Source organism: Engystomops pustulosus, chromosome 4 (genome assembly GCF_040894005.1).
Source record: "Engystomops pustulosus chromosome 4, aEngPut4.maternal, whole genome shotgun sequence".
NCBI classification, from domain to species: domain Eukaryota; kingdom Metazoa; phylum Chordata; class Amphibia; order Anura; family Leptodactylidae; genus Engystomops; species Engystomops pustulosus.
In genome coordinates this window covers 186,076,222-186,102,915 of record NC_092414.1, presented here as the reverse complement: position 1 = coordinate 186,102,915, position 26,694 = coordinate 186,076,222, and the positions used below count along the sequence as shown (strand labels likewise).

Below are 26,694 nucleotides of genomic sequence, written 5' to 3'. Positions count from 1 at the left end.
ATTTAAGTTTCAAATTGTGGCGCAAGACAATGCACTTACATGCACCAGGAAGAAGAAGGTGAACTCCGTCGGCCCTGAGTGGGGAAGTGACACATGCAGGATATCGGGCGCACGATCTTAGTGAATCGCGGCACAGAGCATTATAGACGGAACTTTCGGGGAACTTGCTGGATCGGGAAAGTAAATGTGCCCCTATGTGCAACATATTAGCTGAAACATTACTTATCCACTGCAAACAGTAAGACCTCACGTGCCTCATTTAACAAGCCGTCTAAGCCACTTTAATAAATCTGATATGCAAAAGACAACTTAAAGGAAACCTACCAGTTCAAATGGTTAGGTGTAAGCTGTAAATACCGAGCACCAGCTCAGGGTGCCGGTACTTACTTTCGTTAGTGTTATTAACCGCTGTATCGCGGTTTAAACACTTTTTAAACTTTACAGCTGAAGCTGCTTCGGCGCTGCATCTACTGCTTACCCCTACCATTCTAACAGGTAGGTTTCCTTTAAGAGCTTCTAAGACCCTTTAAAAACTGCAGTGATAAATCTGACCTATGATAAATTTGCCTATTCCAGCTTAAGTAAAATAAATTTAAAACAATTTTTTTCACACTATAATGAAATCCATACAGCAATACCATTAGCATCTCTTTCCAGTTCAAAGATGGGCTTAGATATAAGGGGTGCTCCTATTTAGACTGCTCTTGTACCTGAATGGAGCCCCCTGTCACCAGTGTAATAAATGGCACCAGGTAGGTGGGAACCTATTACAGATTTGTGTTGGGGCTCAACCCTCTTCAATCCCCAAACCAGTTCCCTACGCTGTACTGAGGAGACCCAATCAGGTCAAAACAACTCTGTCTACAGTTGGAAGTCTGTTACTTCTGGAATAGATATACTGATTTGGTCTTAATCCTGCATCATGTCATAAGGCTTCTTGTAGGTCATGCTTGATGTCAAGAGAGCTGCCTTACAAGGGAGCTAAAAGAGAATCCCCCAAGTGGAGCATCTACAACTATAAGACTCTACACGGCTACATGGTGGCCTTAATTTGCGGTCTTTGTAAGGAGAACTCTTACTTCCCGACCCTCTTCAATCCAGCATATTAGACCATCATGTGCCCAGACACCAAATTCACATTCAACATTTGTGAGTAGGTAAGTATCTTACATCATAGGTGATTTCTTCTACTTGATCCTTCTCCATAAGAAATACTTTGGAAACTTGTTCACATGGACCTTGCAGAATCCGGGCAATGAGGGGATAATCTGAGTCTTTCAGTTTGCTTTTCTCTGTAGGGGGTTGGGATAACAGAATGGAGAAGTCTTAGAAAATAATAAGATTTATATTATGGTGCATGCACATATAATGGTCATGTATGTACAGAAGAGTCAAAACAAAGTCCACACAGGAGAAGTCTTTTAATATTAAAGTGATATTTTAGGTTTAAAAACCGATGTGCCGACAATGATGACATATTACAGTGGTGGATGATCGGATGGAAATCTGACTTGTAAGAACATGAGCTGACAATACCGTGCAGTAAAGGAGTATACAATGGGCTCTATAACATCTATCAAGATATCAGCTTCTATTTTATGTACATTAGAATAAGAAAGAATAGTCTGATCTCTGGTCATAGGCAGAATCTCAAGTTTTTGACGGCACCAGTTTTTATCCATGAGATTTAGTGATTCTCGCGTTGGTGACATAATTCCATATTCAATTACAAACAATAGATTGGATGCAGCAGCCGTATCTTACCTCCACTTGTGTGCACTAAATAGAGGGAAAACTCTGATGCAGAATTCTCAATCTAGAATACAAATAAAAACAAAAAAAATTATATTCATAAAAAAGAAATTGTGCTATATACAAACTAGATATCAGCGCCAATTTATAGGCGAAATTTATCACGACGACAAATTCAAAATTTACATTCAATGGTGTCTGCATTGTAAAATTGTGCAAAAAAAAACACTGTGGTAGATCTTTCAAAAAGTGAGACTAGATAGTTTTATGGAGCACCAGATTTATCATCCTGTCTGATGCTGAATGATAAAGCTGCCGTGGTACAAGACAATCTAGTCTAACCTTACACCTGCTTTTAGTTGGCTTAGTTGACATAATTTAAAAAAAAAATTTGCCCCAATTTAAACCATGTCCCCTATCCCCACAAACCACGCCCTTTTTATATGGTCTACTCTTCATGAGTAGCACCTCTTTTCCGAGTGAGTCAGACACTGGTGCAAAAAATCCCATTGGGGGCGGGGAGAAATCTCAAAATCTAGAAATATTTCCTGGCTGTGTACAGGGAATTGCAACTGTGACTATTTCCCTCAACATGCCACCTCCACACCAAGTTGTCATGGAGGGGCACAAAAACGTTCCATCCCCAGCCAAGGAGTGGTTTGGCGTGGGGTGTTCTTGCCCCAGGTCTTCCCATTAGCTGTTATTAGTTTGTATTATGTGCAATTGTACACCAGGAAGGACCTGGCATAGAATTTCCAAGCCGACAGAGTTCAGAGCTTCTAGATATATCCAGTATTAAATATGCTTCTCTCAGGTATTCTTACTAACAGTAGTAGGTAGGTTGCCACCCACAATAAATCAAGTACGTGTGCCCGTTAATTGTGTGACAAAAAATCATAAAAAAGCATAGATATGCCAGCTTCCAATAGAGAGAGTAACAAAATACTAGGCTAAAAGTAATAATACCAGTTAGATGGAAAGATAAGACAGCTTCATTTAGAAGACCTGCCCATAAGGTAAGCCAATGACATGCCATAGAAGAAGGCAAGGCAGAAGCATTTATCTACTGGGTATGAATAAATCAATGGGTCCCTAATGTCTCACCTTGAACTTGTTGAGTAGTAGTTTCAGGACCTGGGGAGTAGACATGGTGCTGTTTATCCTGACATTTGTTACAGAGCCATATGCTGGAGTGAATACTGATGTCTAGAAAAGAGAAGATTACGGTGTCAGTGCATCATCTAGAAATATGGTATTATGGTACAGAAAACTATAAATTAAAAGGCCCATAAAAGGTCCTTGTGAGGAAACATGCAACATGGGCCCCTACAGTTTCCACCTAACATGGTCACAACTTGTTGTGTCTTTTACCTACAACTCAAGAACGTGTGCATTTGTACAATAGGTCATCTATTCATAGCATAGCAGTGGTGGTGCCCTATGGAGAAACCTCTATGCTCTATATATTTCTTATAAGCTAAAGGAATCTGGAACATATTTGATCATTGTCATTGAGAATCATTGGCAATTTTATGTGTATTGAGTCTAAACACTATCCCCCCCAAAAGCAGAACTTGGGGGAATGTGTAATGGGGTTGTTGGATTTACGGTAATATACTCTGGGTCTTTTGCTCTCATGTTCTGCAGTCCTGTTTCCATTAAATAAGTGCATGGCAAAGGGTGAGAATCCCTGTTTAGTTTGTTGTAGATTGTTTGACCCCAAAAAGTGATGGATCAAACCTAATCAAATCTGATCAAATATATTGCAGCAGGATCAATCAACCATGTAATGTGTATAGCTTGTCCATAATACCTTAAAGGGAACCTGTCATCAGGAGTCCTTTTTCTGGCTTCCCCATGTCCCCATAGAGCAGTGATGGCAAACCTTTTAGACACCGAGTGCCCAAACTACAACCAAAACCCACGTATTTTTTGCAAAGTGCCAATGCGACAATTTAATCAGTAACTTATTACTCCCTGCTCTTTCACAGGTTTAAATTGTGTTGGCACATGAGGACACCAATACAGTAGAAAGAAGGAGTGTCCTTCTGGTGTCCTGGGCTGCCTGGGACTGCAAGAGGACTTGAGTCCTGTCTGGCAAACTCTACCCTGGGGTAATGGCAAGGGTGCCCATATAGAGGGCTCTGAGTGCCACCTCTGGCACCCGTGACATAGGTTCGCCATCACTGCCATAGAGAATAGTGTGCACGTTGCCAAAGTGTTTTATGATAAAAGTTTTTTTCGGCTAAAAAGAAAAGTTAGATGAAAGTTTACCTTTCTCTCTGCAGAGTCGTGTCCTGTGTCTCCTGGGAGTGGCCCAGTGAAAAGCGATTCTCCCCCCTCCCACATTCAGGAAAGTGCTCTGTAATGCATCTATTTCAAATTTTAACAACACCCATATCCCTCCTATTTGAAATAGACACATGAAGGAGCGGCTTCCCGAGGGTGGGGCCTAAGATAAATGTGGCTCCATATCTGTTATCTGTTATACCTGGAGCTCCACTGTCCCACAGATTTATAAAAGTGGCGTTGGCCCTTAATAATTCTGTTGGTGGTGTCTTATGCTATGGGGGTTGTTTGTGACAGCCACATAAAAATTCACAAAATACTATAAAAAGTTGCAGCACATAGATCAAGGGGGTCTTAAATGGAAAGTCGCAATTCATTAATTCAGTCTTATTGTTAAAACCAGTCTATAAAAATACAGGCAGCCCCCGGGTTACGTACAAGATAAGTTCTTTAGGTTTGTACTTTGTTGAATTTGTATGTAGATCAGAACAGGTAAATTTTTTTGGTCCCAGTGACAATTGGATTTTCCAAATTTCCTGCTGTCATGGGACCAAGGATTATCAATAAAACTTCATTACAGACTCCTTACAGCTGATCATTGCAGCCTGAGACTATAGTAAAGCATTCAGAGAGCTTCACCAGAGGTCACAGAGGCCAGAGAGGTCCGTCTGTAACTAGGGGTTGTCTGTAGGTCAGGTGTCCTTAAGTCTTAAGGCACACAATGAATTGTGTGCAAGCAGGTTCTATATCAAAGTGACTTTGCAGGGTCCTATGTTCAAATGTGGCAAAATGGAATATTGCAAAACAGCATTTGCAGCACAACTGTGCCAAAACAATAATACAATCACCTAATTGTATATAGCAGTGATGGCGAACCTATTGAAGACAGAGTGCCCAAGCTACAACCAAAACCCACTTATATGTCGCAAAGTGCCAACATGACAATTTAAGCAGTAACTTATTGGAACCTGCTGTATCACAGGTTTTAATTGTATTGGCATCCTGAGTTCACCAATACAATTGAAAGATGATGGAGAAATTTGGATTGTAGCTTCCCTCAGGGTCCCCTGAAGAGGAAGGATAAGGGTTCCCAGAGCAGGAGCTCCAACGATAATCCATCTCTATCCACACCTTCTTGCTCCTCCTGTAGTCCTGGCACCCAAGGATGTTGCTTTAAAATAGCACAGAGCTTGGCACGTCCTGGGCTGTATTGGATCACAGGGGAAAGGCTTGAGTCCTATCTGGCAAACTCTAAATTGGGGTGAAGGCCTGGGTGCCCACACAAAGAGCTCCGAGTGCCACCTCTGGCACCCGTGCCATAGGTTCGCCACCACTGGCATCATGCTTTATAGCTTACAAGACAGATTAAACAGCTTCCCTAGCATGGGTCCTTTTTTTGATACTGATGATCTATCCTCAGGATAGGACATTCATATCAAAAGAAATGTGGGTCCAACAGCTACAAATAAAAGAACAAATTAAGGGGGTGTAGATGCAAGAAGAAGACTTCACCCTTTGTATTACAGCTGTGTAACACTGAATATGAGCAGAACTGCATTTCCTTGCTCATTTTTCATGGCGGATCCAGGCTTCACACTCCCAATGATTTGATACTAATGAGCTTTTAGTATAAACCCCATTTAACCCTTTCACTTTAATTCTACCAAAGATATTTCAAAATAACTTACCTTATGGTTGTAGAAATGCCCATTTATGGAAAACCTATGGCGTTTAATCCGTCTCTGCTCTCCCGGGGTGCGGAGGTTACCTCTACGTCGTACCCCAACATCACTCCTTGTGCGCATTAGTTGAGGAGCATCATCTTGAGATGTTTTATCCCCATCTTCATCCTCTGTAAATGTTAAACAAATGGGTTTGAATTCCATCATTGTTATCAGGGACGAACACTCTGATGCAGTATACAAATAATTATACCAAAAAGTTTTCATTAACAAAACTTGACCATACAGCACTTTCATACTATTGGCTAAATGCTAGAGAGAGCTGTCATCACCGCACACGATGGAATAGAGCCGAAGTAGTATTGCCATACAATGCTAACACTACTACCTTACATTGGTCAGCTGATACTAACACTAAGAGACCAAATAACAGTTCCATATGAATGTATTTAACATTTTTGTGGCAGACATATATGGCACAGCAGCTTGATACAACCTGGACCTCTTTATTTCCATCTGCAGTCTCACCATAATTCCTTTAGGGTCAATGGATGCCCCAGACACTTCTCCCCTAGAGGTCCTGCGCAGTTCTTTTGCAAAAGTCCCTGGCCCTTTCCAGCATAAACCCTACGACGCCTTCACAGTGCTCTTGCAGGTCACTGGAAGATGTGGAAGAGGAGCGGTAGAAGGGGACATCATCCCCACTACCTGGCTCTATGTCAGAGGTCAGTATGTCATATGCCTCCAACACGGTGTACGTCTTCTGAGACATTGTACACAGAAAAATAAGAAAATGAGCAACAGAAAAATTAGATAGCGTACACCAGAAAAATTAGATAATATGCACCCAACTACTCGGACAAGCTGCACAGCCGACACACAGAAAAATTAGGTAAGAGCACCAAACTATAAGTATGGCTACGGGCGCTCTGGGGGGGGAAAAACGAAACCTATGTGCACCGCACAACAAGGTGCTACAAATGCACCCAGCTTACCCTAAGATGCCCTAACTACCACTAAAGATGATGTGCACCGCTATTCACACGGCGCACTGAAAAGTGCATCTGGTGCAGAACAACGCTAACACAGCGCACAAAAAGTGCGTTTAGGTCAGAAGGAACAGGAGATGGGAAAAATGAGGGACAAGTGTGATCACGCAAAGTGATCACACAGGGAATATACAGGATGCAGGAGGGAACAGATAGTGATCAGATAGGGAGCACACAATGTAATGGTGGTTTTGGTGCAACAATAATGCTCAGCTCCTAAACCAAAATGGTGCCACTGGAGGTAGGAGATAAAACTTTGGTTTTCAGCCCCAAAACGCTGCAATTCCAGTGATCAGCTGGCGGGGCTGATCCAATTAGCCAGGTGACGTCAGGCGGAGATTCTCTTGCCGTCTGTTACCCGAGTCCTATCGCGATATCACGTCACATGGTTACACGCAATGCAACAAGTTTGCTGGCGCCATACTTGCGGAGCGCCAAAAGGCTAAGACCTTCAGGTGGGGAGTGGAAAACAAAAACAGAAAAAGACTGCATTTTTTTTATACTTAAAAAAGTCATCTTGCTGCAATAGAAGTGTATATTGTAAACTTATATTTCTGCATTTGCATCTACCAGCTTCTGAACTGTGAAGGTAGAAGTGTTAGAACCTGGCATCATATATTTATTAGCTCTTTGTTTCTCTGTACTGGTATCACAAATCTAGAGAAAGATCTAAAGGTTGATATAAGTTCAGCATGCATGCAAAGTCAACATTTGAATACATTCCTGAATTATTCACATGCCCTTGCTACAACAAGGTGATACAATGTATAATTCATAAAGAAAGACAGGATGAAAATTAATTATGTAGCATTAGGCTTCAAAGTCAAATACATAAAAGTGTATTGTGGCAACAATCACCAAATGAAATTAGTAAATTTGGTGAAATCAGATTGAGAAATAGGAATGCGGAATTGAGGGACAGCGAAGATGTCATTTCAATGAAGAATACGTCCCTTATAAAGTGTAAGGCCTCAAAACCAAACATATGCAACAAAATTTCCACCAAAACCTACGTAAAAATCGCTTTGGCAAAAGTAGAGCAAGAAATCAGAATGCTGAATTTTGGGGCTACAAACATGTAATTTCTGTGTATATTAATGGCATGATGACTTCAAAGCAAAATACATGAAAACAAGCTGCCACAACAACCAATAAAAAAATAATTAAAGGGAACCTACCACCACGATTCTACCTATAAAGGTTGAACAGGTGGTACGTGAGGATATCCCTTTTTAGAGCTAATCCTCACTGCTATTTCTTTTTAAAATCTATAATACCCTAATATGTAAATTTTCTAAAGTGGCTACTGGGGCGTAGAGTAGCCGGACATGAGGGTAAGCGTTGCGGCTACTCCACGCCCCAGTAGCCTCATTTCTCCTCCTACTGTGACATCTTCGACCGGCACAGAACGGCCAGCCCGCGACTGCGCGGCCTCTTCTCCAAAGCCGGAGCTACTGCGCATGCACAGAACTCCGGCTTCTCGGACGAGGGCCGAAGATGTCAGGGTAGGAGGAGAAAAGAGGCTACTGGGGAGTGGAGTAGCCGCGAGGGCTATCCTCACGTCCCATACATCCACTTCCACCTACCACCTGTTCTAATTATTATAGGTAGAATCGTGTTGGTAGGTTCCCTTTAACTTTAGTTACATCAGGACTAGAAATCAGAATGTTGGAATTGGGGACAAGAATGATGTGTTTTCACTGAATAATCAAAGCATTCTAAAGTTTAAGTCTTTAAAACCAAACATATGCAACCAAATTCCAAAAATCTTCCAAGTTTTTGTTAAATTTGGAAAAATTAGGGAAAGAAACTAAGCAAACAGGGCGAGAAATCAGAATGTGGTATTTCGGCACAACTAAGATGTGATTTGAGTGAATAATAAAAGCATGATATAATATATAACGCTTCAAAGCTAAATATATGAAACCAAATGTACAAATTTCTTTCATTCGTGGCTACAACGAATGAAAGAAATTAGTAAATTTGGTGAAATCAGGATGAAAAATTAAATTTAGAGACCAATAAGTTGTCAGTTTTGGAAATGACAAATGGCATGATGATGTGTAAGCTTTTGAAGACAATTATATGCAACCAAATTTCCTCAATATCATTTGTAAAAAAAAAATCATAGATAATGTGAAATCAGGGGGGCGTGAAATCAGATTGCTGAAATTTGGGACGGCAAACATTTAATTTATGTGAATTGCATAATGACATCAAAGCAAAATACATAATTTATCTTCGATAAAATCAGGGCACGAAATCAGAATGTAGAATTTGGGGACAGTAAAGATGTGTTTTCACTGTATAATGAAAGCATTATAAAGATTAAAGAGGACCTGTCACCAGATTTTGACTCCCCTGACTAACAATGCCTTCTGATAAAGGATTACAAGTCATTCCCATATCACCTAAAATTAGCTGCCAGTTGGGCACTGTACCTTAATTACAGACGTTTTTCAGATATGCAAATTAGCTTTTGTGATTCATGTCTGGTGTTTGTGACTCTTCTCCACTCCCAGGCATTGAACGTAATCCCATTATTAAGACTGACTAGCTATGTGTCTCTTCATATCATTGCTCTGCCTTCTTGTACTTAGGGAAGGTCTGCTAATGTTCAACTACAGGCGTATAAAGCTGTATTTACTTATAGGAAATATTGTGTCAATTTTTTTATATGGGGCCTTGTGTTACATTTATGACATGTGACCAGTGACCTCATCACAGGTCCTTCAGCCTTATAGGAATAGCAAACTTACCCCATGTATCTGACCACATGAAATCACAGCAGCCTCCATGGAGGAGGGAGAGGAGTAGAAGTCCATGGAGGATGCTGTGACTTCATGTGGTCAGATACATGCATGCTGTACACTCTGCTATTATTAAGAGTCTAAAGGACCTGAGATAAAGTAACTCTGGTCACATGACATGAACTGTGACCAGTAAGGAGGCATAAGGCATGGGGAGGATTAGATGGGAGGGGCCAGCCAAGCAGGAAATGCCCCCCTCTGATTCCAGGGAATATAAGATAAAAGTTGATTTATGTGGATGTAAGCGAAACTATTTTTAGCTAAAAGAAGGGTATCAGTCAGTTAATAGGGCTCTAAAGAAACCAGTCCCTGGCTGTATATGTGCAAATGTGGTGACAGGTTCCCTTTAAGATTTTAAAACCAAACATGCATATGCAAACATATTTCTTTCAAATTTTTTGGTAAATTTGGCAAAATCAGGAAAAGAAACAAAGCAAAAATTAGAATGCTGAATTTTGAGATAAATAACATGTCATTTTTAAAAATAAACAGTATAATGGAGTATAAGCTTTTAAAGCCATATAAATGCAAGCAATTTCCTCAAACAAATATCTAAATAAAATAATATATTTGGCAAAATCAGGGCAAAATAGTGGTATTTGAGCTCAACTTAGATCCAATTTTAGTGAACAATAAAGGCATGATTAAATATAAAGCTTCACAGCCAAATATATGAAACTGAATTGTGGCAACAACCACTGAAACAAAATTGTAAATATGGTGAAACCAGGGTGAAAAATCCAAAAAAAATCAGAATACTGAATATATTGACCAATAACATGTAAGTTTTATAAATTATAAATGGCATGATGAAGCCAAATATATGCAACCAAATTTCCTCAATATCATTTGTAAAAAAAAAAAATCATAGATTTAATAAAAAAAAGGACGAGAATTCAGAATGCTAAAATTTAGGACTACAAACATTTAATTTCTGTGAACATGATCAGCATGATGACTTCAAAGCAAAGCAAGTTTCCACAAGAACCTTTGAAATAATCATTAACTTTGGTAAAATAAGGACGAGAAATCAGAATGTGGAAATTGGGGCAACAATGATGTGTTTTCACTGAAAACTTAAAGCAATATAAAGTTTGAGTATTTAAAACCAAACAATGGAAAAACATCATTAACTTTGGTGAAATCTTGGTGAGAAATCAAAACCAAAAAAATTAATCATTACATTTGGTAAAATCAGGGCAAGAAATCAGAACCAATGTAAATAATCATTAACTTCAGTGAAATCAGGGCAAGAAATCAGAATGTAGGGGATCTGTTGCAAAAAAAAATGGAAAAAAATTAATTAACATTGGCAAAAATAGGGCAAGAAATCAGAACCAATGGAAAAAAATCATTAACTTTGGTAAAGTCAGGACGAGAAATGAGAATGTGGAAATTGGGGACAACAATGATGTGTTTTCACTGAATAATTAAAGCAATAAAAAGAATAAGTATGTAAAACCCAACATATGCAACCAAATATATTTGCAAAATTTGGGGTAAATATGGCAAAATCAAGGCGATAAATCAGAGATTTGGCAAAATCAGGGCGAGAAATCAGAATGTGGTATTTTGGCGCAACGAGGATGAGATTATAGTGAACAATAAAAGCATGATGAAATATAAAGCTTCAAAGAAAAATGTATGATTTCATTTCTGTGAATATTATTGGCATGATGACTTCAACACAAAACTATTTAGTCATTAAATTTGGTAAAATCAGGACGAGAAATGAGAATGTGGAAATTGGGGACAACAATGATGTTTTTGCACTGTATAATTAAAGCAATAAAAAGATTAAGTATGTAAAACCCAACATATGCAACCAAAACTATTTGCAAAATTTGGGGTAAATTTGGCAAAATCAGGCCGAGAAATCAGAGATTTGGCAAAATCAGGGCGAGAAATCAAGATGTGGTATTTCCGCTCAACTATGATGCGAGTTTAGTGAAAAATAAAAAGCATGATGAAATATAAAGCTTCAAAGCCAATTATATGATTTAATTTGTGTGAAAATTTTTGGCATGATGACAAGTTCCTGCAAGAACCTATGAAAAAATCATTAACTTTGGTCAAATCAGGGCGAGAAATAAGAATGTGGAAATTGGGGACAACAATGATGTGTTTTCACTAAATAATTAAAGCAATATAAAGTTTAAGTATTTAAATCCCAACATATGAAACCAAATTTATTTGCAAAATTTGGGGTAAATTTGGCAAAATCAGGGTGAGAAATCAGAGATTTGGCAAAATCAGGGCGAGAAATCAGAATGTGGTATTTCAGCACAACTAAGATGCGAGTTTAGTGAACAATAAATGCATGATTAAATATAAAGCTTCAAAGCCAAATATATGATTTAATTTCTGTGAATATTATCGGCATGATAACTTCAACACAAAACAAGTTAATCATTAAATTTGGTAAAATCAGGATGAGAAATCAGAATGTGGAAATTGGGGACAACAATGATGTGTTTTCACTGTATAATTAAAGCAATAAAATGATTAAGTATGTAAATCCCAACATATGCAACCAAAACTATTTGCAAAATTTGGGGTAAATTTGGCAAAATCAGGGTGAGAAATCAGAGATTTGGCAAAATCAGGGCGAGAAATCAGAATGTGGAATTTCCGCACAACTAAGATGCGAGTTTAGTGAGCAATAAAAGCATGATGAAATATAAAGCTTCACAGCCAATTATGTGATTTAATTTGTGTGAAAATTTTTGGCATGATGACTTCAAAACAAAACAAGTTTCTGCAAGAACCTATGAAAAAATCATTAACTTTGGTCAAATCAGGGCGAGAAATCAGAATGTGGAAATTGGGGAAAAAAATGATGTGTTTTCACTGAATAATTAACGCAATATAAATATTAAGTATTTAAAACCAAACACATGCAACCAAATATATTTGAAAAATTTGGGGTAAATTTGGCAAAATCAGGGCGATAAATCAGAGATTTGGCAAAATCAGGGCGAGAAATCAGAATGTGGTATTTTGGTGCAAATAAGATGAGATTATATTGAACAATAAAAGCATGATGAAATATAAAGCTTCAAAGACAAATTTATGATTTCATTTCTGTGAATATTATTGGCATGATGACTGCAACACAAAACAATTTGATCATTAAATTTGGTAAAATCAGGACGAGAAATGAGAATGTGGAAATTGGGGACAACAATGATGTGTTTTCACTGTATAATTAAAGCAATAAAAAGATTAAGTATGTAAAACCCAACATATGCAACCAAAACTATTTGCAAAATTTGGGGTAAATTTGGCAAAATCAGGGCGAGAAATCAGAGATTTGGCAAAATCAGGGCGAGAAATCAGAATGTGGTATTTCCGCTCAATTATGATGCGAGTTTAGTGAAAAAAAAAGCATGATGAAATATAAATCTTCAAAGCCAATTATATGATTTAATTTGTGTGAAAATTTTTGGCATGATGACTTCAAAACAAAACAATTTAATCATTAAATTTAATAAAATCAGGACGAGAAATCAGAATGTGGAAATTGGGGACAACAATGATGTGTTTTCACTGAATAATTAAAGCAATACAGAGTTTAAGTGTTTAAAACCCAACATATGCAACCAAAACTATTTGCAAAGTTTGGGGTAAATTTGGCAAAATCAGGGCGAGAAATCAGAGATTTAGCAAAATCAGGACGAGAAATCAGAATGTGGTATTTCCGCTCAACTATGATGCGAGTTTAGTGAAAAAAAAAAAAAAGCATGATGAAATATAAAGCTTCAAAGCCAATTATATAATTTAATTTATGTGAAAATTTTTGGCATGATGACTTCAAAACAAAACAATTCAATCATTAAATTTGGTAAAATCAGGACGAGAAATGAGAATGTGGAAATTGGGGACAACAATGATGTGTTTTCACTGTATAATTAAAGCAATAAAAAGAATAAGTATGTAAAACCCAACATATGCAACCAAATATATTTGAAAAATTTGGGGTAAATTTTGCAAAATCAGGGCGATAAATCAGAGATTTGGCAAAATCAGGGCGAGAAATCAGAATGTGGTATTTTGGTGCAAATAAGATGAGATTATAGTGAACAATAAAAGCATGATGAAATATAAAGCTTCAAAGACAAATTTATGATTTCATTTCTGTGAATATTATTGGCATGATGACTTCAACACAAAACAATTTAATCATTAAATTTGGTAAAATCAGGACGAGAAATGAGAATGTGGAAATTGGGGACAACAATGATGTGTTTTCACTGTATAATTAAAGCAATAAAAAGATTAAGTATGTAAAACCCAACATATGCAACCAAAACTATTTGCAAAATTTGGGGTAAATTTGGCAAAATCAGGGCGAGAAATCAGAGATTTGGCAAAATCAGGGCGAGAAATCAGAATGTGGTATTTCCGCTCAACTATGATGCGAGTTTAGTGAAAAAAAAAGCATGATGAAATATAAATCTTCAAAGCCAATTATATGATTTAATTTGTGTGAAAATTTTTGGCATGATGACTTCAAAACAAAACAATTTAATCATTAAATTTAATAAAATCAGGACGAGAAATCAGAATGTGGAAATTGGGGACAACAATGATGTGTTTTCACTGAATAATTAAAGCAATACAGAGTTTAAGTGTTTAAAACCCAACATATGCAACCAAAACTATTTGCAAAATTTGGGGTAAATTTGGCAAAATCAGGGCGAGAAATCAGAGATTTGGCAAAATCAGGGCGAGAAATCAGAATGTGGTATTTCAGCACAACTAAGATGCGAGTTTAGTGAACAATAAATGCATGATTAAATATAAAGCTTCAAAGCCAAATATATGATTTAATTTCTGTGAATATTATCGGCATGATAACTTCAACACAAAACAAGTTAATCATTAAATTTGGTAAAATCAGGGCGAGAAATCAGAATGTGGAAATTGGGGACAACAATGATGTGTTTTCACTGAATAATTAAAGCAATATAAATATTAAGTATTTAAAACCAAACACATGCAACCAAATATATTTGAAAAATTTGGGGTAAATTTGGCAAAATCAGGGCGATAAATCAGAGATTTGGCAAAATTAGGGCGAGAAATCAGAATGTGGTATTTTGGTGCAAATAAGATGAGATTATAGTGAACAATAAAAGCATGATGAAATATAAAGCTTCAAAGACAAATTTATGATTTCATTTCTGTGAATATTATTGGCATGATGACTTCAACACAAAACAATTTAATCATTAAATTTGGTAAAATCAGGACGAGAAATGAGAATGTGGAAATTGGGGACAACAATGATGTGTTTTCACTGTATAATTAAAGCAATAAAAAGATTAAGTATGTAAAACCCAACATATGCAACCAAAACTATTTGCAAAATTTGGGGTAAATTTGGCAAAATCAGGGCGAGAAATCAGAGATTTGGCAAAATCAGGGCGAGAAATCAGAATGTGGTATTTCCGCTCAACTATGATGCGAGTTTAGTGAAAAAAAAAGCATGATGAAATATAAATCTTCAAAGCCAATTATATGATTTAATTTGTGTGAAAATTTTTGGCATGATGACTTCAAAACAAAACAATTTAATCATTAAATTTGGTAAAATCAGGACGAGAAATCAGAATGTGGAAATTGGGGACAACAATTATGTGTTTTCACTGTATAATTAAAGCAATAAAAAGATTAAGTATGTAAAACCCAATATATGCAACCAAAACTATTTGCAAAATTTGGGGTAAATTTGGCGAAATCAGGCCGAGAAATCAGAGATATGGCAAAATCAGGGCGAGAAATCAGAATGTGGTATTTCCGCTCAACTATGATGCGAGTTTAGTGAAAAAAAAAAGCATGATGAAATATAAAGCTTCAAAGCCAATTATATAATTTAATTTGTGTGAAAATTTTGGGCATGATGACTTCAAAACAAAACAAGTTCCTGCAAGAACCTATGAAAAAATCATTAACTTTGGTCAAATCAGGGCGAGAAATCAGAATGTGGAAATTGAGGACAACAATGATGTGTTTTCACTGAATAATTAAAGCAATATAAAGTTTAAGTATTTAAATCCCAACATATGAAACCAAATTTATTTACAAATTTGGGGTAAATTTGGTAAATTCAAGGCGAGAAATCAGAGATTTGGCAAAATCAGGGTGAGAAATCAGAATGTGGTACTTCGGTACAACTAAGATGTGATTATAGTGAACAATAAAGGCATGATGAAATATAAAGCTTCAAAGCCAAATATATAAAACTGACTTGTGGCAACAACCACAAAAACAAAATTGTAAATTTGGTGAATTCAGGGTGAGAAATCCTATGAAAATCAAAATGCTGAATTTTTTGACCAATAACCTGTAAGTTTTAGAAATTATAAATGGCTTGATGAAGCCAAATATATGCAACCAAATTTCCTCAATATCATTTGTAAAAAAAAAATAATAGATTTGGTGAAATCAGGACAAGAAATCGGAATATGGTATTTCAGCACAACTAAGATGTGAGTTTAGGGAACAATAAAAGCATGATGAAATATAAAGCTTCAAAGACAAATTTATGATTTCATTTCTGTGAATATTATTGGCATGATGACTTCAACACAAAACAATTTAATCATTAAATTTGGTAAAATCAGGACGAGAAATGAGAATGTGGAAATTGGGTACAACAATGATGTGTTTTCACTGTATAATTAAAGCAATAAAAAGATTAAGTATGTAAAACCCAACATATGCAACCAAAACTATTTGCAAAATTTGGGGTAAATTTGGCAAAATCAGGGCGAGAAATCAGAGATTTGGCAAAATCAGGGCGAGAAATCAGAATGTGGTATTTCCGCTCAACTATGATGCGAGTTTAGTGAAAAAAAAAAAAGCATGATGAAATATAAAGCTTCAAAGCCAATTATATAATTTAATTTGTGTGAAAATTTTTGGCATGATGACTTCAAAACAAAACAATTTAATCATTAAATTTGGTGAAATCAGGACGAGAAATCAGAATGTGGAAATTGGGGATAACAATGATGTGTTTTCACTGAATAATTAAAGCAATACAAAGTTTAAGTGTTTAAAACCAAACATATGCAACCAAATATGTTTGCAAAATTTGGGGTAAATTTGGCAAATTCAGGGCGAGAAATCAGAGATTTGGCAAAATCAGGGTGAGAAATCAGAATGTGGTACTTCGGTACAACTAAGATGTGATTATAGTGAACAATTAAGGCATGATGAAATATAAAGCTTCGAAGCCAAATATATAAAACTGACTTGTGGCAACAACCACAGAGACAAAATTGTAAATTTGGTGAAATCAGGGTGAGAAATCCTATAAAAATCAAAATGCTGAATTTTTTGACCAATAACCTGTAAGTTTTAGAAATTATAAATGGCTTGATGAAGCCAAATATATGCAACCAAATTTCCTCAATATCATTTGCAAAAAAAAATCATAGATTTGGTGAAATCAGGACAAGAAATCAGAATATGGTATTTCAGCACAACTAAGATGTGAGTTTAGGGAACAATAAAAGCATGATGAAATATAAAGCTTCAAAGCCAAATATATGATTTAATTTCTGTGAATATTATCGGCATGATAACTTCAACACAAAACAAGTTAATCATTAAATTTGGTGAAATCAGGACGAGAAATGAGAATGTTGAAAGTGGGGACAGCAATGATGTGTTTTCACTGAATAATTAAAGCAATAAAAAGTTTAAGTATTTAAAACCAAACACATGCAACCAAATATATTTGAAAAATTTGGGGTAAATTTGGCAAAATCAGGGCGATAAATCAGAGATTTGGCAAAATCAGGGCGAGAAATCAGAATGTGGTATTTTGGCGCAACTAAGATGAGATTATATTAAACAATAATAGCATGATGAAATATAAAGCTTCAAAGACAAATTTATGATTTCATTTCTGTGAATATTATTGGCATGATGACTTCAACACAAAACAATTTAATCATTAAATTTGGTAAAATCAGGACGAGAAATGAGAATGTGGAAATTGGGGAAAACAATGATGTGTTTTCACTGTATAATTAAAGCAATAAAAAGATTAAGTATGTAAAACCCAACATATGCAACCAAAACTATTTGCAAAATTTGGGGTAAATTTGGCAAAATCAGGGCGAGAAATCAGAGATTTGGCAAAATCAGGGCGAGAAATCAGAATGTGGTATTTCTGCTCAACTATGACGCGAGTTTAGTGAACAATAAAAGGATGAGGAAATATAAAGCTTCACAGCCAATTATATAATTTAATTTCTGTGAAAATTTTTGGCATGATGACTTCAAAACAAAACAAGTTCCTGCAAGAACCTATGAAAAAATCATTAACTTTGGTCAAATCAGGGCAAGAAATCAGAATGTGGAAATTGGGGACAACATTGATGTGTTTTCACTGAATAATTAAAGCAATACAAGGTTTAAGTGTTTAAAACCAAACATATGCAACCAAATATATTTGGTAAATTTGGCAAATTCAGGGCGAGAAATCAGAGATTTGGCAAAATCAGGGCGAGAAATCAGAATGTGGTACTTCGGTACAACTAAGATGTGATTATAGTGAACAACTAAGGCATGATGAAATATAAAGCTTCAAAGCCAAATATATAAAACTGACTTGTGGCAACAACCACAGAAACAAAATTGTAAATTTGGTGAAATCAGGGTGAGAAATCCTATAAAAATCAAAATGCTGAATTTTTTGACCAATATCCTGTAAGTTTTAGAAATTATAAATGGCTTGATGAAGCCAAATACATGCAACTAAATTTCCTCAATATCATTCATAAAAAAAATCATAGATTTGGTGAAATCAGGACAAGAAATCAGAATGCTAAAATTTGGGACTACAAACATTTAATTTCTGTGAACATTATCATTATGATGACTTCAAAGCAAAACAAGTTTCCACAAGAACCTATGAAAAAATCATTAAATTTGGTAAAATCATGGCGAGAAATCAGAATGTGGAAATTGGGGACAACAATGATGTGTTTTCACTGAATAATTAAAGCAATAAAAAGATTAAGTATGTAAAACCCAACATAAGCAACCAAATTTATTTGTAAAATTTGGGGTAAATTTGGCAAAATCAGGGCGAGAAATCAGAGATTTGGCAAAATCAGGGCGAGAAATTAGAATGTGGTAATTTAGCACAACTAAGATGCGAGTTTAGTGAACAATAAAAGCATGATGAAATATAAAGCTTCACAGCCAATTATATGATTTAATTTGTGTGAAAATTTTTGGCATGATGACTTCAAAATAAAACAAGTTCCTGCAAGAACCTATTAAAAAATCATTAACTTTGGTAAAATCAGGGCGAGAAATCAGAATGTGGTAAATGGGGACAACAATGATGTGTTTTCACTAAATATTTAAAGCAATATAAAGTTTAAGTGTTTAAAACCAAACATATGCAACCAAATATATTTGCAAAATGTGGGGTAAATTTGGCAAAATCAGGGCGAGAAATCAGAGATTTGGCAAAATCAGGGAGAGAAATCAGAATGTGGTATTTCCGCTCAACTATGATGCGAGTTTAGTGGAAAATAAAAAGCATGATGAAATATAAAGCTTCAAAGTCAATTATATGATTTAATTTGTGTGAAAATTTTTGGCATGATGACTTCAAAACAAAACAAGTTCCTGCAAGAACCTATGAAAAAATCATTAACTTTGGTCAAATCAGGGCGAGAAATCAGAATGTGGAAATTGGGGACAACAATGATATGTTTTCACTGAATAATTAAAGCAATATAAAGTTTAAGTATTTAAATCCCAACATATGAAACCAAATTTATTTGCAAAATTTGGGGTAAATTTGGTAAATTCTGGGTGAGAAATCAGAGATTTGGCAAAATCAGGGCGAGAAATCAGAATGTGGTACTTCGGTACAACTAAGATGTGATTATAGTGAACAATTAAGGCATGATGAAATATAAAGTTTCAAAGCCAAATATATAAAACTGACTTGTGGCAACAACCACAGAACCAAAATTGTAAATTTGGTGAAATCAGGGTGAGAAATCCTATAAAAATCAAAATGCTGAATTTTTTGACCAATAAAATGTAAGTTTTAGAAATGATTAATGGCTTGATGAAGCCAAATATATGCAACCAAATTTCCTCAATATCATTTGTAAAAAAAAACATAGATTTGGTGAAATCAGGACAAGAAATCGGAATATGGTATTTCAGCACAACTTAGATGCGAGTTTAGGGAACAATAAAAGCATGATGAAATATAAAGCTTCACAGCCAATTATATGATTTAATTTCTGTGAATATTATCGGCATGATAACTTCAACACAAAACAATTTAATCATTAAATTTGGTAAAATCCGGACGAAAAATGAGAATGTGGAAATTGGGGACAACAATGATGTGTTTTCACTGAATAATTAATGCAATAAAAAGTTGAAGTGTTTAAAACCAAACATATGCAACCAAATATATTTGCAAAATTTGGGGTAAATTTGGCAAAATCAGGGCGAGAAATCAGAGATTTGGCAAAATCAGGGCGAGAAATCAGAATGTGGTATTTTGGCGCAACTAAGATGAGATTATAGTGAACAATAAAAGCATGATGAAATATAAAGCTTCAAAGCCAAATATATGATTTAATTTCTGTGAATATTACCGGCATGATAACTTCAACACAAAACAATTTAATCATTAAATTTGGTAAAATCAGGACGAGAAATCAGAATGTGGAAATTGGGGACAACAATGATGTGTTTTCACTGAATAATTAAAGCAATACAAAGTTAAAGTGTTTAAAACCAAACATATGCAACCAAATATATTTGCAAAATTTGGGGTAAATTTGGCAAAATCAGGGCGAGAAATCAGAGATTTGGCAAAATCAGGGCGAGAAATCAGAATGTGGTATTTCCGCTCAATTATGATGCGAGTTTAGTGAAAAAAAAAGCATGATGAAATATAAATCTTCAAAGCCAATTATATGATTTAATTTGTGTGAAAATTTTTGGCATGATGACTTCAAAACAAAACAATTTAATCATTAAATTTGGTAAAATCAGGACGAGAAATCAGAATGTGGAAATTGGGGACAACAATGATGTGTTTTCACTGAATAATTAAAGCAATACAGAGTTTAAGTGTTTAAAACCCAACATATGCAACCAAAACTATTTGCAAAGTTTGGGGTAAATTTGGCAAAATCAGGGCGAGAAATCAGAGATTTAGCAAAATCAGGACGAGAAATCAGAATGTGGTATTTCCGCTCAACTATGATGCGAGTTTAGTGAAAAAAAAAAAAAAGCATGATGAAATATAAAGCTTCAAAGCCAATTATATAATTTAATTTGTGTGAAAATTTTTGGCATGATGACTTCAAAACAAAACAATTCAATCATTAAATTTGGTAAAATCAGGACGAGAAATGAGAATGTGGAAATTGGGGACAACAATGATGTGTTTTCACTGTATAATTAAAGCAATAAAAAGAATAAGTATGTAAAACCCAACATATGCAACCAAATATATTTGAAAAATTTGGGGTAAATTTTGCAAAATCAGGGCGATAAATCAGAGATTTGGCAAAATCAGGGCGAGAAATCAGAATGTGGTATTTTGGTGCAAATAAGATGAGATTATAGTGAACAATAAAAGCATGATGAAATATAAAGCTTCAAAGACAAATTTATGATTTCATTTCTGTGAATATTATTGGCATGATGACTTCAACACAAAACAATTTAATCATTAAATTTGGTAAAATCAGGACGAGAAATCAGAATGTGGAAATTGGGGACAACAATGATGTGTTTTCACTGTATAATTAAAGCAATAAAAAGATTAAGTATGTAAAACCCAACATATGCAACCAAAACTATTTGCAAAATTTGGGGTAAATTTGGCAAAATCAGGGCGAGAAATCAGAGATTTGGCAAAATCAGGGCGAGAAATCAGAATGTGGTATTTCCGCTCAACTATGATGCGAGTTTAGTGAAAAAAAAAGCATGATGAAATATAAATCTTCAAAGCCAATTATATGATTTAATTTGTGTGAAAATTTTTGGCATGATGACTTCAAAACAAAACAATTTAATCATTAAATTTAATAAAATCAGGACGAGAAATCAGAATGTGGAAATTGGGGACAACAATGATGTGTTTTCACTGTATAATTAAAGCAATAAAAAGATTAAGTATGTAAAACCCAACATATGCAACCAAAACTATTTGCAAAATTTGGGGTAAATTTGGCAAAATCAGGGCGAGAAATCAGAGATTTGGCAAAATCAGGGCGAGAAATCAGAATGTGGTATTTCAGCACAACTAAGATGCGAGTTTAGTGAACAATAAATGCATGATTAAATATAAAGCTTCAAAGCCAAATATATGATTTAATTTGTGTGAAAATTTTTGGCATGATGACTTCAAAACAAAACAATTTAATCATTAAATTTGGTAAAATCAGGGCGAGAAATCAGAATGTGGAAATTGGGGACAACAATGATGTGTTTTCACTGAATAATTAAAGCAATATAAATATTAAGTATTTAAAACCAAACACATGCAACCAAATATATTTGAAAAATTTGGGGTAAATTTGGCAAAATCAGGGCGATAAATCAGAGATTTGGCAAAATTAGGGCGAGAAATCAGAATGTGGTATTTTGGTGCAAATAAGATGAGATTATAGTGAACAATAAAAGCATGATGAAATATAAAGCTTCAAAGACAAATTTATGATTTCATTTCTGTGAATATTATTGGCATGATGACTTCAACACAAAACAATTTAATCATTAAATTTGGTAAAATCAGGACGAGAAATGAGAATGTGGAAATTGGGGACAACAATGATGTGTTTTCACTGTATAATTAAAGCAATAAAAAGATTAAGTAATTAAAACCCAACATATGCAACCAAAACTATTTGCAAAATTTGGGGTAAATTTGGCAAAATCAGGGCGAGAAATCAGAGATTTGGCAAAATCAGGGCGAGAAATCAGAATGTGGTATTTCCGCTCAACTATGATGCGAGTTTAGTGAAAAAAAAAGCATGATGAAATATAAATCTTCAAAGCCAATTATATGATTTAATTTGTGTGAAAATTTTTGGCATGATGACTTCAAAACAAAACAATTTAATCATTAAATTTGGTAAAATCAGGACGAGAAATCAGAATGTGGAAATTGGGGACAACAATTATGTGTTTTCACTGTATAATTAAAGCAAAAAAAAGATTAAGTATGTAAAACCCAATATATGCAACCAAAACTATTTGCAAAATTTGGGGTAAATTTGGCGAAATCAGGCCGAGAAATCAGAGATATGGCAAAATCAGGGCGAGAAATCAGAATGTGGTATTTCCGCTCAACTATGATGCGAGTTTAGTGAAAAAAAAAAGCATGATGAAATATAAAGCTTCAAAGCCAATTATATAATTTAATTTGTGTGAAAATTTTGGGCATGATGACTTCAAAACAAAACAAGTTCCTGCAAGAACCTATGAAAAAATCATTAACTTTGGTCAAATCAGGGCGAGAAATCAGAATGTGGAAATTGAGGACAACAATGATGTGTTTTCACTGAATAATTAAAGCAATATAAAGTTTAAGTATTTAAATCCCAACATATGAAACCAAATTTATTTACAAATTTGGGGTAAATTTGGTAAATTCAGGGTGAGAAATCAGAGATTTGGCAAAATCAGGGTGAGAAATCAGAATGTGGTACTTCGGCACAACTAAGATGTGATTATAGTGAACAATAAAGGCATGATGAAATATAAAGCTTCAAAGCCAAATATATAAAACTGACTTGTGGCAACAACCACAAAAACAAAATTGTAAATTTGGTGAATTCAGGGTGAGAAATCCTATGAAAATCAAAATGCTGAATTTTTTGACCAATAACCTGTAAGTTTTAGAAATTATAAATGGCTTGATGAAGCCAAATATATGCAACCAAATTTCCTCAATATCATTTGTAAAAAAAAAATAATAGATTTGGTGAAATCAGGACAAGAAATCGGAATATGGTATTTCAGCACAACTAAGATGTGAGTTTAGGGAACAATAAAAGCATGATGAAATATAAAGCTTCAAAGCCAAATATATGATTTAATTTCTGTGAATATTATCGGCATGATAACTTCAACACAAAACAAGTTAATCATTAAATTTGGTAAAATCAGGACGAGAAATGAGAATGTTGAAAATGGATACAACAATGATGTGTTTTCACTGAATAATTAAAGCAATAAAAAGTTTAAGTATTTAAAAATAAACACATGCAACCAAATATATTTGAAAAAATTGGGGTAAATTTGGCAAAATCAGGGCGAGAAATCAGAGATTTGGCAAAATCAGGGCGAGAAATCAGAATGTGGTATTTTGGCGCAACTAAGATGAGATTATAGTGAACAAAAAAAGCATGATGAAATATAAAGCTTCAAAGACAAATTTATGATTTCATTTCTGTGAATATTATTGGCATGATGACTTCAACACAAAACAATTTAATCATTAAATTTGGTAAAATCAGGACGAGAAATGAGAATGTGGAAATTGGGGACAACAATGACGTGTTTTCACTGTATAATTAAAGCAATAAAAAGATTAAGTATGTAAAACCCAACATATGCAACCAAAACTATTTGCAAAATTTGGGGTAAATTTGGCAAAATCAGGGCGAGAAATCAGAGATTTGGCAAAATCAGGGCGAGAAATCAGAATGTGGTATTTCCGCTCAACTATGATGCGAGTTTAGTGAAAAAAAAAGCATGATGAAATATAAATCTTCAAAGCCAATTATATGATTTAATTTGTGTGAAAATTTTTGGCATGATGACTTCAAAACAAAACAATTTAATCATTAAATTTGGTAAAATCAGGACGAGAAATCAGAATGTGGAAATTGGGGACAACAATTATGTGTTTTCACTGTATAATTAAAGCAATAAAAAGATTGAGTATGTAAAACCCAATATATGCAACCAAAACTATTTGCAAAATTTGGGGTAAATTTGGCAAAATCAGGGCGAGAAATCAGAGATTTGGCAAAATCAGGGCGAGAAATCAGAATGTGGTATTTCCGCTCAACTATGATGCGAGTTTAGTGAAAAAAAAAGCATGATGAAATATAAATCTTCAAAGCCAATTATATGATTTAATTTGTGTGAAAATTTTTGGCATGATGACTTCAAAACAAAACAATTTAATCATTAAATTTGGTAAAATCAGGACGAGAAATCAGAATGTGGAAATTGGGGACAACAATTATGTGTTTTCACTGTATAATTAAAGCAATAAAAAGATTAAGTATGTAAAACCCAATATATGCAACCAAAACTATTTGCAAAATTTGGGGTAAATTTGGCAAAATCAGGCCGAGAAATCAGAGATATGGCAAAATCAGGGCGAGAAATCAGAATGTGGTATTTCCGCTCAACTATGATGCGAGTTTAGTGAAAAAAAAAAGCATGATGAAATATAAAGCTTCAAAGCCAATTATATAATTTAATTTGTGTGAAAATTTTTGGCATGATGACTTCAAAACAAAACAAGTTCCTGCAAGAACCTATGAAAAAATCATTAACTTTGGTCAAATCAGGGCGAGAAATCAGAATGTGGAAATTGAGGACAACAATGATGTGTTTTCACTGAATAATTAAAGCAATATAAAGTTTAAGTATTTAAATCCCAACATATGAAACCAAATTTATTTACAAATTTGGGGTAAATTTGGTAAATTCAGGGCGAGAAATCAGAGATTTGGCAAAATCAGGGTGAGAAATCAGAATGTGGTACTTCGGTACAACTAAGATGTGATTATAGTGAACAATAAAGGCATGATGAAATATAAAGCTTCAAAGCCAAATATATAAAACTGACTTGTGGCAACAACCACAAAAACAAAATTGTAAATTTGGTGAATTCAGGGTGAGAAATCCTATGAAAATCAAAATGCTGAATTTTTTGACCAATAACCTGTAAGTTTTAGAAATGATTAATGGCTTGATGAAGCCAAATATATGCAACCAAATTTCCTCAATATCATTTGTAAAAAAAATCATAGATTTGGTGAAATCAGGACAAGAAATCGGAATATGGTATTTCAGCACAACTAAGATGCGAGTTTAGGGAACAATAAAAGCATGATGAAATATAAAGCTTCACAGCCAATTATATGATTTAATTTCTGTGAATATTATCGGCATGATAACTTCAACACAAAACAATTTAATCATTAAATTTGGTATAATCCGGACGAAAAATGAGAATGTGGAAATTGGGGACAACAATGATGTGTTTTCACTGAATAATTAATGCAATAAAAAGTTGAAGTGTTTAAAACCAAACATATGCAACCAAATATATTTGCAAAATTTGGGGTAAATTTGGCAAAATCAGGGCGAGAAATCAGAGATTTGGCAAAATCAGGGCGAGAAATCAGAATGTGGTATTTTGGCGCAACTAAGATGAGATTATAGTGAACAATAAAAGCATGATGAAATATAAAGCTTCAAAGCCAAATATATGATTTAATTTCTGTGAATATTACCGGCATGATAACTTCAACACAAAACAATTTAATCATTAAATTTGGTAAAATCAGGACGAGAAATCAGAATGTGGAAATTGGGGACAACAATGATGTGTTTTCACTGAATAATTAAAGCAATACAAAGTTAAAGTGTTTAAAACCAAACATATGCAACCAAATATATTTGCAAAATTTGGGGTAAATTTGGCAAAATCAGGGCGAGAAATCAGAGATTTGGCAAAATCAGGACGAGAAATCAGAATGTGGTATTTCCGCTCAATTATGATGCGAGTTTAGTGAAAAAAAAAGCATGATGAAATATAAATCTTCAAAGCCAATTATATGATTTAATTTGTGTGAAAATTTTTGGCATGATGACTTCAAAACAAAACAATTTAATCATTAAATTTGGTAAAATCAGGACGAGAAATCAGAATGTGGAAATTGGGGACAACAATGATGTGTTTTCACTGAATAATTAAAGCAATACAGAGTTTAAGTGTTTAAAACCCAACATATGCAACCAAAACTATTTGCAAAGTTTGGGGTAAATTTGGCAAAATCAGGGCGAGAA

The 26,694-nt window shown here is 34.6% G+C and overlaps 1 protein-coding gene across 2 annotated transcripts in view; it reads right to left on the bottom strand.

Annotated features, from left to right (window-relative positions):
- Nucleotides 1-26,694, bottom strand: part of RASSF2 (Ras association domain family member 2) — a 95,052-nt gene that overhangs the window by 4,349 nt on the left and 64,009 nt on the right. For both annotated transcript variants that reach the window (XM_072148898.1, XM_072148897.1), the window contains exons 6-9: nt 5,730-5,893; nt 2,857-2,958; nt 1,765-1,816; nt 1,171-1,292 (exon numbers count right to left, since the gene is read on the bottom strand). In XM_072148898.1, the coding sequence (XP_072004999.1) occupies nt 1,171-1,292; nt 1,765-1,816; nt 2,857-2,958; nt 5,730-5,893 (440 nt within the window). The remainder of the gene's footprint in view (nt 1-1,170; nt 1,293-1,764; nt 1,817-2,856; nt 2,959-5,729; nt 5,894-26,694) is intronic.